Source organism: Diabrotica undecimpunctata, chromosome 3 (assembly GCF_040954645.1).
Source record: "Diabrotica undecimpunctata isolate CICGRU chromosome 3, icDiaUnde3, whole genome shotgun sequence".
NCBI lineage: Eukaryota > Metazoa > Arthropoda > Insecta > Coleoptera > Chrysomelidae > Diabrotica > Diabrotica undecimpunctata.
The window spans coordinates 41,576,487-41,596,394 of NC_092805.1; the positions used below are offsets into that span (position 1 = coordinate 41,576,487).

At 31.1% G+C, this 19,908-nt stretch overlaps 1 protein-coding gene across 2 annotated transcripts in view; it reads left to right on the top strand.

The window, feature by feature from the left end:
* Positions 1-19,908, top strand: part of Elk (Eag-like K[+] channel) — a 1,090,653-nt gene that overhangs the window by 210,532 nt on the left and 860,213 nt on the right. The window contains exon 1 of one of the 2 annotated variants that reach the window (XM_072525786.1): positions 7,822-7,970. The exons of the other annotated variant lie outside the window; for it this stretch is intronic. Within the exon in view, the coding sequence (XP_072381887.1) occupies positions 7,934-7,970 (37 nt within the window). The 5' untranslated portion in view covers positions 7,822-7,933. Of the gene's footprint in view, positions 1-7,821; positions 7,971-19,908 lie in introns of those variants that run through there. 2 annotated transcript variants of the gene reach the window in all.

The following is a 19,908-nucleotide window of genomic DNA, read 5'->3' on the forward strand; positions in this document are numbered from 1 at the left end:
AATACAATCCCATTAAAAAATATCCATCTAGGTTAGCCCTGGTGACCTAGGGGGCCAATTATATAAACCACCTCTACCTATCCATCTGTTTGTAAATTTTCTGTTAAGGTAGTTCCTAACATCACGTCAGAAATGAGCAGGAGCTCCGTCCAACTAGAGCCACATTTTTGTTCGTAGGCTAAGTGGAAGGTTCTCAAGCAGTGTCCAAAAATCTTGTTTTAAAAAATTTAAGAAATTTGTCCCATTGAGATGATCGTTAAAAAAATACGGGCCGATAACAAACTCGCTCATAATGACGCCCGAAACATTAACACTTCATCGGTGTTGGCGATCAACAGTACGAAATAAATGTTTGTTTTCTGTATCATAATAATGAAAATTATATCTATTTACTAGACCATTATTATGAAAAGTCGATTCGTCTGTAAATAATACATTTTTAAAAAAATCAGGATCTTCCCCAACTTCTATCCAACTATCTAAAGTCCATAAACAAAAATTTAAACGGTTACCATAATCTCGTTCTGTCAAATGCTGGTGAAGTTAAATGGGATACGGATGAAAGTGGTTGGTCTTAAGTATTCTACATACACTAGTTTGACTAATTTCTAATTCACCCGAACTTTTTCTTGTACTAATATTTGGGTTTTCCGTAACAGAAAGCAGGACATTAAGTTCGTTAGCGTTGTCACCAATAACTGGTTTATTTTTATTTACCTTTTCGTATGCAACATTACCAGTAGCACGGAATCTATTAAGCAATCTCTCAAAAACTTCCTTTTGTGGGTGTCTTCTATCAGGATACTTTTGAGCATAAACTTTAGAAGCTAAGAGACAATTTTCCAAACATTCTTCAATGCAAAATACCATGTCGACTCTTTCATGGGTAGCGTAATTCTTCATTTTTAGGAACAATGAAAGTTAAATATTACACACGAATGTTTATATTTTGACAATTACCAGACCGTAATGTCAGAAAATGACAATGTCATACAAAATCAATATGTATACCGATGAGGAGTTTAAATAATTGTAAATTACGCAAAAACTATGAGACTTAAGTATAGGACATCTTTATACCATTCAAAAGAGGAAACTTTTTTTAATATTACGATTAATTAATATCCATGGTGTTCCATTTAAAATAAGCCTCATATTAGATATTAAATAATCCAAAATTGAAACTAAGTTTTTAACACCCTGTAAATAAATGTTTAATACTCAATAATGGAATAAATTTAAACATTACCCAACTATTTCACTGTAAGAGAAAATTTGTTATAATTGCTTAAATAAGTCTTAAAAAAAAATTTTTTTGCTTATAATGTAGTAAGTTGTTTATTTTGTACTAGCGGACCCGACAGACTTCGTTCTGTCAAATAGATTTGGAATATGGCAGTTTATTTCTTTAATTCTCCTGAACAGAACCATCACCATGATGATAGGGCAGTATGTGAGGGTCAGCTCGGGTGACCTAAGTATCTTCGCTTCCACGAACTTTGGCCACCCTTTTGGACCAACTAAAAACTCCGACTGGGATGTCTGCCAGAGGACTTCAAACTAAGAGGAGAACTTAAGGTTGAAACCTGATTAAAAAATAATCTAAAGGGATAGTGGGGACCTAAAGGTGACAAATATTTATAAAGTGGGTGCTTCAGTGACAAAACATAGAGATAAATAATTATTTATTATTATTATTATTAACATAGGAGGGTTAATAACCGATGTAATAAAGAATAATGAAATAAAACGTATACAGGGTGGTCCTTAAGTAATTGTACAAACGAAAACCGTAAATTCTACTCTTTAAAATATTACGATTTAAGCCAAATTGCTTTAATAAAATGTTGATATTAAGAAAGATACAGGGTGTTAAAGTGCAAATTTAAAATTCTATTTTTCGCTATAACTTTCATGTTTGTAAAGATTTATGCATTAAAATTTACAACTGGGTACTTTTAAATATGAGAAATTATAATTTGATGCACACTTTGATGCAGCTGATAGAGGGCGCCACATATGCCACATATGTGGCATAAATTTGCACTTAACTTTTTTGCTACTTGAGTTACCTGTATTTTTGATAAAAAATATTAAAGATACATTATTTTAACAAAAAAAAGGTATACTTCTTAATAACTTCAAAACTTAACAGTTTTCGTGATAATCGCATTTTACAAATCAGCTGCATAATTCTGATTTAAGGCAATTACTCCAAGCAACGAAGGAAAAATAGACAAAAACATTAATAAATCTAAATTTTGGTATAAAATACCTTTAACTAAAGTCAATAGTTAACGAAATATTAAATAAAATAAATATATCAGCAGGATAATTAATAATAGGATTTGACAAAAACAGAATAATAGGGATTTTACATCAAACATTTTACGTTTTATGTTAAATTAAAGTCATAATCAAAACATTTTGTTTACAAACCAAATTAAGAAATAGTTAAACTAAATAACATAACTTTTTGTCAACGTAAGTGTTCGATATGTCCACCATTTTCTTTAATTCATTTGTCAATATATTACATAAAAGATCGTCTCATGTTAAATAACATCATTGGTTCTAAAGAAACTATTTCTTCCCATAGTTGGTTGCGAATGTTTATGGAATTCTTATAGACACGTTGTTTTAATACGCCCCATACACCAAAATCAAGCGGATTAAATTCTGGGCTACGTGGTGGCTATAATGTATAATGGATAAATATATTCTTTTGGATACATATCCAAACCTTATGGTATATTATGGAACTACATCTTATTTGTGGCAGAGGTTAAACTGTGATGTATTTGATTCATTGGTTACTTACATAAACACAGAATAACCTATAGATGTCATTACTTATTTATATGATTACGTTACAGCTTACGAGTAACTATAATTACATCTCGAACAAATGGTCTATTATGATTAACTAACGAACTAATATTATGCTGAACTAAATTACCTGTGTGTTTACTATATTTATAACAATATCGGTTATTAGGCCAACGATGATGTTTTTGTAAATATGCTGAGTCTTTAAGGTTAGATTGGTAGCAAAAGTATTCTGAAACAAGACACATATGTGTTATTTAATACCTGGGCTTTAGTTTCTTATTGTCCTAATAAAAATGGTTAAATAATTTACGTAATGAATGATAAGTATTTTTGGGATTTTTTATAAATTAAATAATTATATATTATAATTATAAATAATTATATCAATATCTCACCACATTGCAAAGGAATATGACTGCCACGATAAATCCAACGTTCAGAACAGTTATATTTAAGTATGTTCTTACTGCCTTCTCTCTAGAATGTGGTGGTGTACCATCTTTCATAAACCACATATTTTGGGTTTTCAGCATTTTACAATAGGGAAAAAGTAATACAACTCCAGTAGGTATGGAAACTTAAGAAGCGATATAAAAGGGAAATTGTAAATATGATGACGGCCAACGTCTGAATACGGACACGGCACCTAAAGAAGAAGATGAAGAATATTTTCATAAGCCATTTAGCAGCCATAACAAAAATTTTGTAATGTTACATTATCATCTTTGAGTTGTTGTAATAAGAATAAACTGTGAATTATGCTTATCTACAGGTATTCAGTGCTTCACCGCACAAATATTACAACTAAGAATTATTATGCAGCTGACTTATAAAATGCGAATATCTCGAAAACGGTTAAATTTTGAGGTTATCAACAAGTATACCTTTTCCTTGTAAAAATAATGTATCTTTAATATTTTTTAACACAAATAGAGCTAACTTTAAGAGCAAAAAAATTAAGCGCAAATCTATGCCACACATGTGGCATATGTGGCGCCCTCTATAAGTTACATTAACGTTTTTATAAAATTATAATTTATCCTGGTTTAAAGCATCCAATTATAAATTTTTGTCCAAAAATATTTACAAACGTAAAAGTTATAGCGAAAAATAGAATTTTAAATTTCCACTTTAACACCCTGTATCTTTCTTAATATCAACATTTTATTAAAGCAAGTTGGCTTAAATCGTAGTATTTTAAAGTGTAGAATTTACGGTTTTCGTTTGTACAATTACTTAAGGACCACCCTGTATAAGTAACTTCAGTAATCGCTTTATTGTAAATCAAGTAAATCATAATTATTAACAAAAATCTGTTTTATTTTTATTGTAATGCTTTATGATATATAATGTTTTTTGTTTGATTACCTGGTGAATATACATACAAATCTGATGGTTTTCCAACAGGCAACATACAATTGACCATGTGAGAAAAATGGGTTTTCTAGATTAATACCACAAACACCTAATGATTGCCCCTGGGACTTATTTATGGACATAGCAAAAGCAAGCCGCACTGGAAACTGTAATCGTTTAAATTCAAATGGTACATCAGTCGTAATCATTGGGATGCGTGGTATCAAAACGTCTTCTCCTTTATACTTTCCTTTCAGTATTGTTGCTTCTATCACGTTGTTCAATAATTTTTTTATCGCTAACCGTGTGCCGTTGCAAAGACGCGATTGGTTGATATTTCTCGACATTATAACTACCGATCCAACCTTTAATTGAATATTGTGAGGTGGCAATCCTGGTAAATCCAGCTAGTTTAAACATTCAGGCAGATAGTTGACGACATCATCTTGGTTAGTAGCCGAACCAATCATGGTTTTTGTAATTTTGAGCAACATCTGGAAACACCTTTTGAATAAGTTCATCTTTTAATCGAGTTAACTGACAAAAACTTTGAGGAAAGTTACTGCAACCAGTCAAGGTGTCTATAGGAAATTTGCCATTACCAATGTCAATGAGTTGTTTAGAGAATATGTCTCCAGATTGGTCATTTTGCAACTCGACACGCATATTCTTGCTTAAGTCTAATACCTTGACATATTTCCACAAATTGGAGGACTTTAAACATGCATCGAGTTCATCAACTGGCGTTGATCGTGGAATCACTGCCAATGTTTGACGAAAATCTCCTGCTAACAAAATCACTGCACCACCAAGTGGGTTATGATTGCTCCGTAGATCTTGTAAGGTTCTATCTAAAGCCTTTAAAGATTTTTTATGTGCCATCGTGCATTCATCCCAATCAATCAATTCACATTGCTGCAAAACCTTTGCCATTGCAGAGTTCTTCGAAATGTTGCAGGTTGGAATTTCGTTACTTTGCATGTTTAATGGCAATTTTAGTGCTGAATGTCCTGTTCGACTACCTTCAAGCAAAGTTGCTGCGATTAGGCCTAATTGAAATAATAGTTTGTTTGACATCATCAAGCACATGTCCTCAATTGAAATCAATGCTTCATTGTAAATTTCTTCGCTTATTTGTATATTTGGATTTCCCCTTCTAATCCGCATTTAATACAAAATATCATCACACATATTATCTTTGTACTTGATCCACAAATCATTTGGGTTTGATGGGAAACATGTATATATGATTATAGAAATCAATGTTCGTATTTGATGAACTTGTAATGATATTACAGCATCATTGAGAGTTTGATCCCAATGGTGTCATTTTCTAGCAATCGCAAACGTTGGCAGGCTTCTCTTTATGATCCACACAAATCACCATAACAGTTCGTAAATATTGGAATGATGTTGGGCCACGTACATTGACTAATAGCAGTCGTAAATAAAACATTCATCATTGCTTGGATGTACTAAATAAATTCGACCAATCTCATCGGTAGGATGTACATCTGGGTATCCTGAAACTGGTTTTCCTTGTTTCCGTCGTATAAATCTCCTTAAGGATTGATTCCAAATATAATATTTTGGCATTTTAGAATATAACAATGTATGAGCAAAAGCATGGTTTTGGCATATTTTAAAAAAACTAGTTAATGTAGTAGATGGTGGCTGAGCAGCTCTTTGTACTGCATTCTGTGCTGTAAAATATACCCTTTGTCTATTTTCTAAATGCAAAGCTAAATGAACAACGGTAGGGTGTCTCTCATGAATAGGAAAAGGAAATATTCGCCAAACTGCTTTATTACTACTAACATAGCGACCCATTTGGTATTGGGTAACTTCATCATTGGAATTCTCTGGATTATTACCAATCACAGCCATATCACTCCCTTTGGTTACATATTTGCAAATCTATAAAATAAAAACGAATCGCAAAATTTTACAATTCTTTTTTTAAAATGTTCCTTGAAGTCTAAGGATGGTTTTAAGGAGAAAAATTCGAATCATTTCAGGGAAAACCCTTAAACAACCCTTTTCTTTTTCCCATACAAATATTTTCTAACTAAATGTAGAGTCAATTAGAACTTGATTGATATTCAATAATTTTCTATAATAAACTTTATTGAATAGCAATAAAGTTCAAATTGACTTTACATTTAGTTAGAAAATATTTGTATGGGAAAAAGAAAAGGGCTGTTTTAGGGTTTTCCCGGAAATTATTTGAATTTTTCTCGCCGTAAAAACCATCATTAGACTTTAAGGAACATTTTAAAAAAATAATTGTTAAGATTGGTCGATGCGTTGTTGAGTTATGCGCTTACCAACACATTTTTATTCGATTCATTTTTATTATAGATTATTTATGTTCATTTTATATTATTTGTTTTATTAAAATTCTTTTTGATTTGTTGTGTATCAGCAAGTAAAAGTATAAAGTATACGCATTTGTTTACAACTACATTGGTTTCATTTATAACAAATATGTCAAAATGATGGGTTTAAGAATCGAGAGTAACAACTATAAATATTTTGAAATCGAAAAGAAAATTTTAAATTACGCAAAATATATCACTTCTAGTTATATGACATCCATACACCATTCGAAAGTGAAAAGTTTTTTTAATATAATAATTCATTTATACAGGTGTTCCATTTAAAATAAGCCTCATATTACACATTGAATAATCCAATAATAAAACTGCAAATTTTGAACACCCTGTAAATAAATGTTTAATAATTAATCATAAAATACATTCAACCAATATACAACTATTTAGAGGTATAACCAATTTTATTAGAATTTCTTAAATAAGTTAGGAAGGAGTTTTCGTTTAAAGCTTTACATTTTAAGAATATTCCAAATAACTCAGAACACTCTGTACATAGGTATAGGGAAGTCTTATGAAACTATACCTTATTTTTTGCCGACAATTGGAAAATGCAATAAAAGATAGGGTGTCCTATAAGAAAAAATATAACTTTGATACGCCGCACTTTATTGGGACGCCCTGTATATTTCAAAATAATTTTAAAATGTAGCCCTTATCAACCTTTAAACTATAAACTTAAAAAATTTTTAAATTCTTTTACCGTTTCGCTGTAATCTTTCGTCTCGTTATTGGTGATTCACCCTGTATATAATATATCAGGCAAAGTAAATTATATATTATTAAATTACTACTTTTTGTTTAATTTTAAATTTGAGTAGGTACGTTAGCTTAATGTATTTTACATGTAGCATTTAAGTAAGTTCGTTTTACTTTTTAAATTTTGCTATAAAATTATGACTTACGTCTATTTTTTAAAATTTATTTACTGTCATACGATTATTGCAGGGTTCGTTCACATTTTAAATAATACAATAATGTATATGTAATTTGGTTACATTTTTTTATGTAGTTTTCGTTACCTTACAAATCATTATTTGTTTTTATTTTATCAAACCTAATATAAGTTATAAACAGGGCTATGCCACAGTATACCCAACAATTGTTAGGTATACTGTGATAAAGGGTTTTGCGCATTATAATTTTGACAATGTTTTTTTTTCTAGTAGGCCCGATTTAGCAATTGTTTTGACGGGGCGAATAAAAACTTGTTATTGTTCTAATACCGAGAGACGAATATCCGGTTTTTCGGCAAGAACGCGTCGGTTGTTTGTTAAAATGTTCATCTTTTTTCGGCAATAATTTGTGCAAAAATGTACTTATTAGTATAGTGAGTGAGTGTTTAATGGTAAATGATGTTAGTATTTGTCTTTCAACGATTCTTTAAAGGTAAGTGCAAAAATATTCTAAATATTAGATGTATCCTAAACTGCACAATAACCGCCATGATGAATTATGTAATATGACTGCATTTCTTCCTTAATATTTTATTAATTACTTGTTTTATGATAATTAGTTATCGTTAAAATGTTTATTTAAGTATTTTAAGTATATAACTTACAAATAACCGTAAAATATGATTTATTTTTATGTATTTAGTACTATTGGTTTGTTTATACAATCAAAATGTAATGTTAGCAGCTTCTTCTTGTGATGACTTTCGTGATGTGAATTTAACTTCGATCATTAGGTACATAGCGTAGTTTACTTTGAAGCCTAACCGATTTCATTCATTATCAAATATGAAATCTCTACTTGGTTGTCTCAATATATGTGTCCAGTCTATTCTAAGCGGAGATACTTCTATTTTCTTGACTGTGTTACCCGCCGCTTATTCTTCTTTAATTTCTGCCCTTGTTTTTATTCTTCTCTCTCCTTCTCTATTACATTATGACCTAGTATTGTTTTTAGTGTTTTTTTTAATTTGAGAAGAACATCTTTCATTATACTTATATACTTTTTAGCCTTCCAAAGTCCTCTGTTTTCTGATTTCTCCTATGTTACATCCAGGCAGTTAAAGGAAACTAGTTAAAATTTATAGTTCTGTGATAGTTTTGTGTTGTTGTATCGTGTTTTCCTGTCATTATGTACTTTATTTTGTGTTATTTCATCTTTAGTCAAATTCTCTTTATTTTTTAATTAATAATTAATTTTTCAGTTGCTATTGTAAGTGCCATATTTGTCTTTGCTATGATGGCCAGATATTCTTCATATATCGTCGGTTTACAAGCGAAATACACTTAATCAAAAAACTGATTAATACTGATTACACAATGTAAGGCATATTTCAAATGCCTCACATTTGTTGCCAAAACTCAAAACTAAAATTTCATGCTACAGGTTTTCAAGATTAGGCTCTAGTTATAGAAACTACGTAATGACTGGTCAATGAAAGGAACACATTGTACTGATCTTATAAGAATTTAAAAAAATGGCAAAAATCGCCCCACGTTTTTTATTTAACACCTTTATAAAAACTAAGTTGATTTGCGGCAAAAGACAAAAATTGGATACAAATGTTGTGCTCTATACTTTTAAAACGTATCTTAAATTTTGTTGATAGGATACTCGGATCAAGGAATATTAAATTTAACCGTCGAGCTGATACAAATTTTATTGAGCATTGATTTCGCGCGCGTAACTGACATTCCAAATCGCAGATCTCTTCAATCATTATTTCTGAGAGAACTGTTCATTCTACACAAAATATGCTAATAAACATTTTTATTAAAAATTATTTTGCTACATTTTTTATTTAAAACATTTTTTTCTATCGTGTACAAATTTTTGGTAACTCAATATTTTTCCGTTTTCTTCTTTTACCAGCAGAAAAACTACAGAGTTTCTTGAAGCAGAAAATATCACTGTTATGGAGTGGCCTGCTTGCTCACCTGACCTTAACTCTATAGAGCAATTGTAGGATGTGTTTAAAATAAGAATTAGAGCTCAACGGGATAATACACAACATACTGATCAGCTTGTAAAAGCTGCTCGTGAAGAATGGAACAACCTACCACAGCAAAATATTAAAAATTTGTTTAGGAGCATGCCTCCGCGACTTGAAGCTTACAAAAGGGTTAGGGGCGGTTACACTAACTACTAAAAAAATTACATAAATAAATAAAAATAATTTAGACATTAGTCCTTTTACATTGAAATTTTTTATTTTATTGACTTTAAAATAAGTGGTTTCAATTTATTATTTCACCAGTTTACCGTTTTCTATAATTTTTATGTATTGGTGATAAAATTGCTTTAAAATAAATATTCTTTGAATTCGTATGTTGGTTTTTTTTTTAAATTCGCTTGAAATATTAAGAAACATCAGATGATTCCATATAAGTTTGGTTGTGTGTATTATACATTTTAAATAGAAGGCTTGGCACGACTTTATTGGAAGATATTTAAGTCAGTGATTACAAATGTATTATTTACTGCCATTACTAGGAATTGCGACACATGGGCAGGAAGAAATAGAGAGTAACCTACAAAAATACGTGTAAGTTAAAACCATATTTACGTAATATAAATACGTAACACATATACTTCATCTAATTTACTTACCGTTGCACGTCATGCGCGTCATAGCCCGTAAGGTCCGATGATACCAACACGAAATATTTAGGCGGTAGGTGTGTTCTTTTTTAGAATCACTTTGCCGAGTACACTGGTATTACAGCCACTAGACATATTTTATTATATACGCGTAGAAATAATATTTAAACATTTCTATTAATGTTAACTTAAAAGAAATATACAATAATATGTTTCATTTAATTTGTATAAATGCATTATAAAGCGTTTTTATGAAGAACATTTGTTCGGAACACACTGTAACTGTAATCGAACGAAGGTGATATTTTGGCATAAATTGGTAACACTTATTTGACAGTTGCGGTGTTGACTAATATTAGTAAGTAATGAAAAAAGTGTTGTTTACGTTTAAGTATTCCATTTTACATCTTTATACGACGCATACAAGCGGATCAAATTGTTTTTAACAAGATTCTTTTTTAACTCTTGTTTTGTTTCTATTTATTTACATTAAAATTTAATTTGTTTTGCAATAATTATGTGACCTATTTGATTTAAAATGGATTCAGGATTTTTTTTATACTTTGGCAGCTATGTCAACCTCGATCTCTGTCAATGATAATGACGAGCAACGGTAAGTAAATTAGATGGACTGTAAGTGTATATTAAGTACGTTTAATGAAACGTTAATGGACGTCTCAAACAAGGCACAGAAGAAGTGTCAAGGCAAGCAAATAATGAAAAATGATAAACTCACAAAAGACACAAGAAAGCTAATGCAAAAAAGGGGAAAGGAAAAAGAAGTACACCACTAACATAGCAGAGCTAAAGAATTTTATACAAAAACAGTGCAAAAGCCGTTAGAAAAAAGATAAGGACTTTTAAAACTAAAGAAATGCCTAATACCATAGATTAAAACAAAAGTCTTAAAGTCCTAAAACAAAAGTTAAACATAGCAACGAAGAATATTTATAAGTTTGAAAATAAACGAGGATATGTCATATATGAACAATGAGAAATGCAGAAAAGCATCGAAGAGTACTGTAGAATCTATCTATATAAAAGGCTATGATCATAAGTCACTTCGTTTGTCCAGTAAACTAACGATGCCATCTAGGAAAGAAATCTGCACTACCACCATTTAACATTTCAATCATATTTTGTTCTTGAAACAATACGTTTCAGTAATAATACTGTATTAATTACATATTAATATAATTAATAATTAATTTTAATAATATTTTTAAGGTAGAATTTAATACAAAATAATTTAAAGCTTTATATTAGTTTAGGTTTAAAATCCTAACGTCAGTTGATCAAAGAAATCTAAACTACTGACATTTCAACCTGAGTCAATCATATTATTTTGTTTTTGAAAAGGTACGTTTAATTAATAATACAAAAAATATTAATTACATATTAATATAATTAATAAATATTATTATGCATATTTTTAAGGTACGATTTAATACAAAGTAATTTAAAGGTTTATGTTAGTTTAGACTTAAAATTCTCGCGTCACCTAGGAAAGAAATCTGAACAGATAAACTGAGAGACAAAATAAATTAAAATTATCTGACATATAGAATATAAAATATTTATTTGTCAAATAAAGTACTAAATAAAAAGTTAAATAAATTGTGTTTATTGTAGTTCGTTATTATATGTCCTAAAGATTGTTATTTTTGTAATGAGAAAGACTTTTTTAAAAGGTTAAGATTAAGTAAACCGACAGTGATCTACATTCTGAGAAAATATTGTAAATAGTTGTTAATAAATAATTATAAAAGTAGGTGTATACATAATTTCATTTACTTGGGTTGGGGATTCAATATTTTCAAAATCTTGATAATTAAAAAATGGATTAATTAACCTTTTTTAAGAGATATTGGTGCTATTGATTCAATAATAGTAGTATCGGATTCCAATATGAAAAATATGCACATAGTACCTAGGTTGTCAGAATATTTTAAAAATTATAAAATACGTTTAATTATATATAAAAGAGACTTAGAGTAAGTATACAAAATATTCATTGTGTAGTAGAAAATTTTCAGAACTTTCAATAAATCTTCTATATAATAATATATGGTATCTTGATTTAAAATTCTGACAATTTCGTGACACTTCTTGGATATGTTTTTCTAGGTACCTACCAGATAGGACTAAATAATTCTGTATTTTAAATAGGAAGTTTAAATGGAGATAATAGAAATGGGTTCTTACCAGAAGATTCTGATTATAAAGTAATTTTCAAGAATTTCCATTCTTCTTCTTATAGTGCCGTGCACCTATAGTGCGTTGGCGAATTATCTTAAGGCCAGATGTCTGTCTGTTGCGGCATGTGAAAACATCGCCAGTGTTATTTATGCCTGTCCAGTTCTTTATGTTCCGTAGCCACGACATTTGTTTGCGACCTACTTCTCTCTTGCCTTCAATTTTTCCCTGGATGATTAGTTGAGGGATTGCGTATTTTTTCTCTCTCAGAATATTACCGAAATATTCAATTTTTCGTACCTTGATCAAATTGAGTAATTTTCTCTCAGTATTTGCCTTTCTTAAGACTTCCTCGTTTGTCACCCTATCTGTCCATGGTATGCGGAACATTCTTCGCAACGTCCACATTTCGAAGGCGTCCAACTTATTATTGGAAGGTCCTCTTAACGTCCATGTTTCCATGCCGTAAAACAATATGGACCATACATAGCATTTAACCATCCTGTAGCGGAGATTGAAGAAAAGATTGTGGTTACGTAGTAGTGGTTTAAATTTGATAAAAGCTTGCGTTGCTTGTTCGGTATGGCATTTTATTTCTTGTAAAGGATCCCATTGGTCATTCATCATCATTCCCAAGTATTTAAAAGGTTTATAAAATAAACGGTGTTTATTTTATTTAACATCAACTGCATATAATGTTCATTGTCTGTTATTATGGCGGTGTCGTCGGCGTAACGAATGTTATTTATCGGGAACACGTTTACCTTTATTCCACACTCAGAACTTTCCAGTGCCTCTGCAAAAATGTTCTCCACATAGAGATTGAAGAGCATAGTAGACAAAATACATCCCTGTCGCACCCCTCTTAAAATTTCAAATTCTTCTGTGTTGGTTGATTGGTTTAATCTCACTCGTGCTTTTTGATTCCAATAGAGATTTTGGATAACTCTTATATATTTCTCGTCAATGATAGCGTTGTGTAGCTTTTTTATCGTTGCGTCATATTTTACGGTGTCAAACGCTTTTTTATAATTCAGAAGTGATACGTCTATATTCTTTCGTTGATCCATGCAGTTTTGTACAAGCGTCTTCAAGCAGAAAGCTGCTTCACGTGTACCCAGTCCGCTCTTGAAACCAAATTGTGTCTCACCGCTTAGATCTTCCAGCTTTCTGAACATTCTTGTGTGAAGGATGCGTAACAACTTAAGCAAATGGGTCATTAAAGTTATCAGTCTGTGGTTTTTGCATTTAGTTGCTCTTTGTGGTTTAGGGATCATTATAAAGGTTGAATAAAGCCAATCCGTCGGAATGTGGCCGGTGTTATATATGGCATTGAAAATTGTTACCAGCATGTCGATGTTATCATCTTCCAACAGTTTTATGGCTTCCGTAGTAATTCCATCCAGTCCCCTAAATAATCCAAATTCTATAATAAATTTCATATTAGAACCAGATATCGATGGCTTAATCTGCAAATAAGCCTACTCCATTTTGGCAAATTTTTCAGTATGAACATAAAACCGTTCAGTATATAAATAATTATACTTACGGTTAATTACTAAATCTTAATCCTTGGTGTTAATAATAATTAATCAAAAATAACTTTGTTTAACCTAAAACTTTTTTTTGCGCCATAAAAGGAGTTAGCTTTTTTACATATTCAGTAAGAAATAGAAAAAAGGAGATAGCCTGTTTTTTGAACACCTTTTAAAACACATTAATATAAAGAACTTAAATTCAAAAGTATTAAGAAAAAATAAAATATTACAGTATAAAAAACTTAGATTGTTAAAAAAAGGTTTTTATGAGGTAGATTATTGTAGTAGGAATGATAATCAGTTGGGATGGAGGTTTTTAGATCTTGAAGATCCTGGAACTTTCTGATGGTTAATGGCAATCTATCGGAATTGAAGTTTGGCAGCTGGGCAAACTCCTTTGGATTAGTCATTTTTTCACGCCGTTGGGAAAGTAACTTCCATTCTTCTTCAAAATTTACTTTATAAAATACATATATTGCAGGACTCTGATTTCATTAACCTTAAAAAGAAAAATTAAAAATGTTTACTACCTTACCTGTCACAAGGTAAAGAAAAAAAATGTATCTCGAGATTGCCCTTTATTTTTCCAGGTCGAATGAATTTAAGAAATTTGACATCATTAAACAACTAAGAATAAATGTGCTAAATATTCAACGTATTATGGTTTTGGATTTTTGCGAGCACTTATTTTATTTTTATAATTTTATTTCGAATTTTTTTTTGATGAAGGCATGCATAGAATCTACCTCAATCTATGTGTGATCTACTTCAAGGTACTTATATTAAATAACGATATTCCTGGTTATCACCAAATTTATCAAAGCATTTGAGGCCGTAACGTTTCGATTTTAAGCTGCGCATCCGTCGGTGTAAATCACTACTTTTTTGTCTGTGGCGTCCAAGATTTGTGGTAGAACTTTATCTATAAAAAAGTATGAAATGACAGAAGCAAATTCTTGAGCGGAAACTCCACCTTCTGTCTCATTCCAGTAAAAAATCCAATTTCCATTCCAAATTTTCCATTCCAAAAACTAAGGAAGCAGTATGCTTCCTTAGTTTTTAAATCCAATGCACAAAAATTATGCACATTAAGTTTAGATTTGTAATACAGTGATGATACATTAGATTTTGGTGCTGTAGCAGAGCCTGAACATTAACTGCAAATACGTAATCTTCTCAGTATTTATGCTTTTCTTTTTCAGCACGAGCCTGCTCTGTTCTTGTTGTATGTTTCTTGTATTTATCTTCAGATACAAAACCCAATTTATATGACATGCATTTTTCGCAGACGTCTTTTTAAGGATGAAATAATGATATGTTTTCCGTATCTAAAGTGTTATTATATTTTGCCACCGATACAGGCAATACAATGTTTGTCGAACACCAGTCCAAAACATAATAATTATAAAGCGACTACGGTTGGTGCCATGGTACAATGAATACACAAGGTATGATACATAATGTTCCAAAATCGGTTCGCTTTCGCGCATGACGTAATCAAGATCGCTTATTCCCGCAACATTTGAATGTAGTTGTATAGGAAAGACTTTGAATTTTAAGTTTTTTTTTATATAATTTGGCTAATTTAATTATAGTAATTATAAAGAGATGATAAAATTATGTTATTATAATATTTATCCTTTATAAAATATAGATATCCTTTATAAGACAAGTTTTAATTATCTTTTATTACACGTAGGTACAGGTTAATTAACTTATATTCCAGAGTTCGATATTTCAGATGTTTAAAAAGATACAGAAAAGTGGTAATGGAGGTACACAAAATTAGTACGTATATATACCTACTGAACTAAACACAAAATCAAAATAAATAATAACAAAGTCAACTTTATTTATATCTAATGAGCTAGCTGGCCATCGAATATGAGTGTAGTGAGGGCACACAATATTGCACAACATTTAAAATGACATTTTTGTAATATTCACACATAAAATTATCTTGGTATTGTTTATAATAATAATAATATTGTATATTTTAATAATGATAACATGATTTAACAAAGAAAAATATGTTATTTTGGAAGATGCTAAATTGATTTCCTCCGAAACAGTTCTTATTGCAAATTGCATAGCAGGCTGAGGCTAATTTCTTACTTAACAAATCGATATGAAAAAACCGTTAAGGTTTCATGACTAATAATTAATAAAAATAAAGATTTAGACTTACGTCGTTAACCTAGAAGTAGTAAGAAGCTGCTCAACATACTTTTTGGACTCTCTGTGTTCGCCTCCTTGTACGCGTTTCTTTTGGTTGGTTAAAAGGGTAGCCGATGTTGATTTAGGCAAATAAAGACTAGGTACTGCCTCAGGTTTGAGTTTTAGACCCTTTTTAGAAACGTAATTTAAAAGTTCCTGTTGTAGATTTCTTTGGTAATCTTCAGTTTTAAAATGTGTATAACAAATTCTTGCAGTATTACAATTAAAATTATCCTATCTACAACAAGATATAATTCACAGTTTTCTGGTTACGCTATCTTTAGGAAATGTATGAAACCTAAAGATTTTATCTTCATTGTCACTATTGCAACAAGCAATTGCACAGCGTACTTTGAAAAAGGTACAAAACCAGATATACAATGGCAAATAAAAACTTTCAGTTTTACAAAAAAATACTATACAGTATAAATAAATAGTAACTAAACACCATTTGTATAAAGACACATATATAAGCATATATCTAAATTATTTTTCTATTATAAAATAGATGACTCAGTCAGTATTGAGATACTTTAAAATATATTTATTATCTCATAACTTGCAATTTGCAATAGTCACCATTGATAACCGATATTATTGTTGAACTTTTGTTTTTATACAAGCTTTCTGTCTTGCCGGTGTAAAGTCTGAAGTCGATATTTATTGTGTTTTGCGTTTGAACTAATTTGTGTCTTATTTTCATATTATTATATTGTTTGATAAGTAAATTTTGCATATAATAATCGGTAGGTTATAGTAATGTGTATATTTTTTATTTTACTAAATTTCATTATAACTCATCTAAAATACCATATTGAATTGTAAAACAGATTTTTCTCTATTGTACTCTATTTTGTTTTTATTTCAGTAAAACTGCTTGGAAGTGAGTGACAGTGTATCAGAATAAGCAAATCTACTACTATTTACCTATTCACAGTATTTCCTCTGCAGAAAATTTTTAAATTTCAAGGGATTTGCATACAAAAAGAGTACTTATATTATTAGTATATGTATGAAAACAAAAATAAATATTTTGCCTGAATCTCTAGGAGAAGTAAAGGTTTTACGCTACTGAAAATATATTTTTTATTCAATTATAACCAAAACAAAACATTTAAAAAAAATTAGATCACTTTTTAATCATAATTTTAAAATTAATGTGTACGTTAAGCTATAATAATGGGTTCGAGGTGGTTCAGGCGATCTTAACTACGTCACACTCCTGGGCCAGCTGTCAAATGTCATGCGCAATATCATACCTTGTGTATTCATTGTACCATGGGTTGGTGCAACACGGAGTTGGCGCTTTTACCGTAGTAGGGGTCTTATGCATGGAGGTAACTTGTTTTTGGGCAGGCTATTTGAAAGGCTTACGATAAAAATTAGGAGTTAGCGGTTTGTGAACTGATATATAGCTGCGTAAAGAAAGCAATACACAAAAAAAAAAACGATATTACGAAAAAAGTGGAGTTAGCTTGTTTGCAGATTAAGCCATGGATATGTAACATTACTTTTTATGTATCGAAGAGAAGGGTTAGGTACTATTTCATCCAGTGGAAGTTGCTGGAAGGTTGAAAAGATTCAACCGTTCTACAGCAACATTGTACGAGTATAACCTAGCGAGAGAACAAAATTAAAACAATTTTGAAGATGAATTGTTAAATGAAGACATTACTGAACTTATTGAAGTTGAAGATGTTTAAGCTAATCTTATATAATATTTTAGTGTTATGGAAAAACCTGAGAAGAATCATTAAACATATATTTTTTTTTTATTCGTTATTAGATTTTTCTTTACATAATTTAATTTGAATAGAATTTAAGTTAAAAGGATTGAAGCCTTTGAACTTTGGATATACCAGAGAATGTTGAGAATTCCATGGACTGCCAGGGTCACCAATGAGGAAGTGCTGAGAAGGATGGGTCGAGACAAAAAATTGTTGAGAACGATAAAAGTACGCAAGACTGCATACCTTGGACACATACTAAGAAATAATAAATATAGTCTTCTGCAGGTCATCATGCAGGGTAGAGTCGATGGCAAAAAGGGAATAGGTAGAAAGAGGAAGTTATGGCTGTAAAATATTCGAGACTGGACAAACATGACTGTAGACGAATTATTCCACGTTGCAAAAGACAGAGAAGCTTTTAAAAATGTGGTCGCCAACCTCCGTTAATGGGGACGGCATAGGAAGAAGAAGAATTTAATTTGTTCCGGTTATCACAAATTGTATAATTAAAAGAGATATTAAAACAATATTGCTATTTTCTTTGGCAACTAATGAAGTATTGGTGTGTTCCGAAATAAATTTTACTTTTATCTTACAGATAAGTAACCGCAACATAATTTGACGTGAAAAGTCGGGTAGATTTGATTTTATAAATAAATGTTTAGCCTTCAGATAAGTATCTGTCAGATATGACAATATTTATCTGGAGGTGAAAAGATCGGCCCTTTCGTGCAAGAGGTTGGTTATTTTAAAAATTTAATTTTTAATTATTTTGAAAATTTTGTTGATCCTAAGAAATTTGCTGCGAATTTGGTGATCGGTAAAAAATATAATAAAAAACTCGATCTTTCCCAACAAACAAATTGCCAAATTAGAATTACGCTGGTTTTATACGTAGGTTGATTTCATAATATGACTTTACCGCAAAAAGTTTAGCGACTCTCCAAAAGTGACTAAGTGTTATGAAAGTGGTACAACAAATTATAATATTATTCTATTGTCGTCCTAGCTCTTAATAGGAGAAAGACACGAAACATTGTAGAAGTGGAATAATTGTACTTGCAATTGATTGGATTGGAAATCTCAGTATTACAGGATCAAGGCTCAGAGAAATTTCAGGATATAACTGTACTTACTTACTTACTTACTCCATGGCGTTACAACCCTTTGTGGATTTTAGCCGACTCGACAACATGCCTCCACTGTTTTCTGTCTTGAGCAACCTCCATCCAATTCTCCACGCCCATAGTGCTTATGTCTCCTGCTATATTATCTCGCCACCGGAGACGAGGGGGTCCGCGTGGTCTCCTTCCAGTTGGGACTTCCTCCCATACCAGTCTTACTGTTCATTCGTCAGAATGTGTCCTGAGGTGTCCTGCCCATTGGAGTCTTCTGGACTTTATTTCTTTTATGATGTTGGCGTCTGCGTAAAGTTCTTCGAGCTCTTTGTTAGTTCTTATCCTATATTGTCCTGATGCTTCATCCAGGATAGGGCCAAAGATCTTCCTTAGGATTTTTCTTTCCCAAACACATAGTCTCTCTTCGTTTGCCTTTGTTATCGTCCACCGTTTCATACACGACAACGGGTTTTATGATTGTTTTATAGACCTGTATCTTCGTACTTCTTGTTAGTTGTTTCGATTTTATAAGGTTTTGGAGGGCAAAAAGACATCTGTTGCCGGCCTGGATCTTGTTGTTTATTTCTTGTGATCCGTTATTGTCTTCAGTTATTGTTGTTCCAAGATACTTGAATTCTCTAACGCGCTCAAAGTTAAAGTCATCGATGGTGATGTTTTGACCGATTCTGTCTCTGCTTTGGTTATTGCGGCTCATATACATATATTTCATCTTGTTTTCATTGATTTGGAGCCCCATCTTCTCTGCTTCCTTTTCGAACCTCACGAAAGTCTCCTTCATCCTTAATCGTGTGTTTCCTATTAGATCGATATCGTCTGCAAATGCCAGTAGTAAGTTTGGTCCTTCTCGATGAAATACTGGGTTTTTCGATTCTTGCACTTCTAATTATGTGCTACAGAGCTAAGTTGAAGAGTTGTGGTGAAAGTACATCTCCCTGTTTTAGTCCATTGTTTA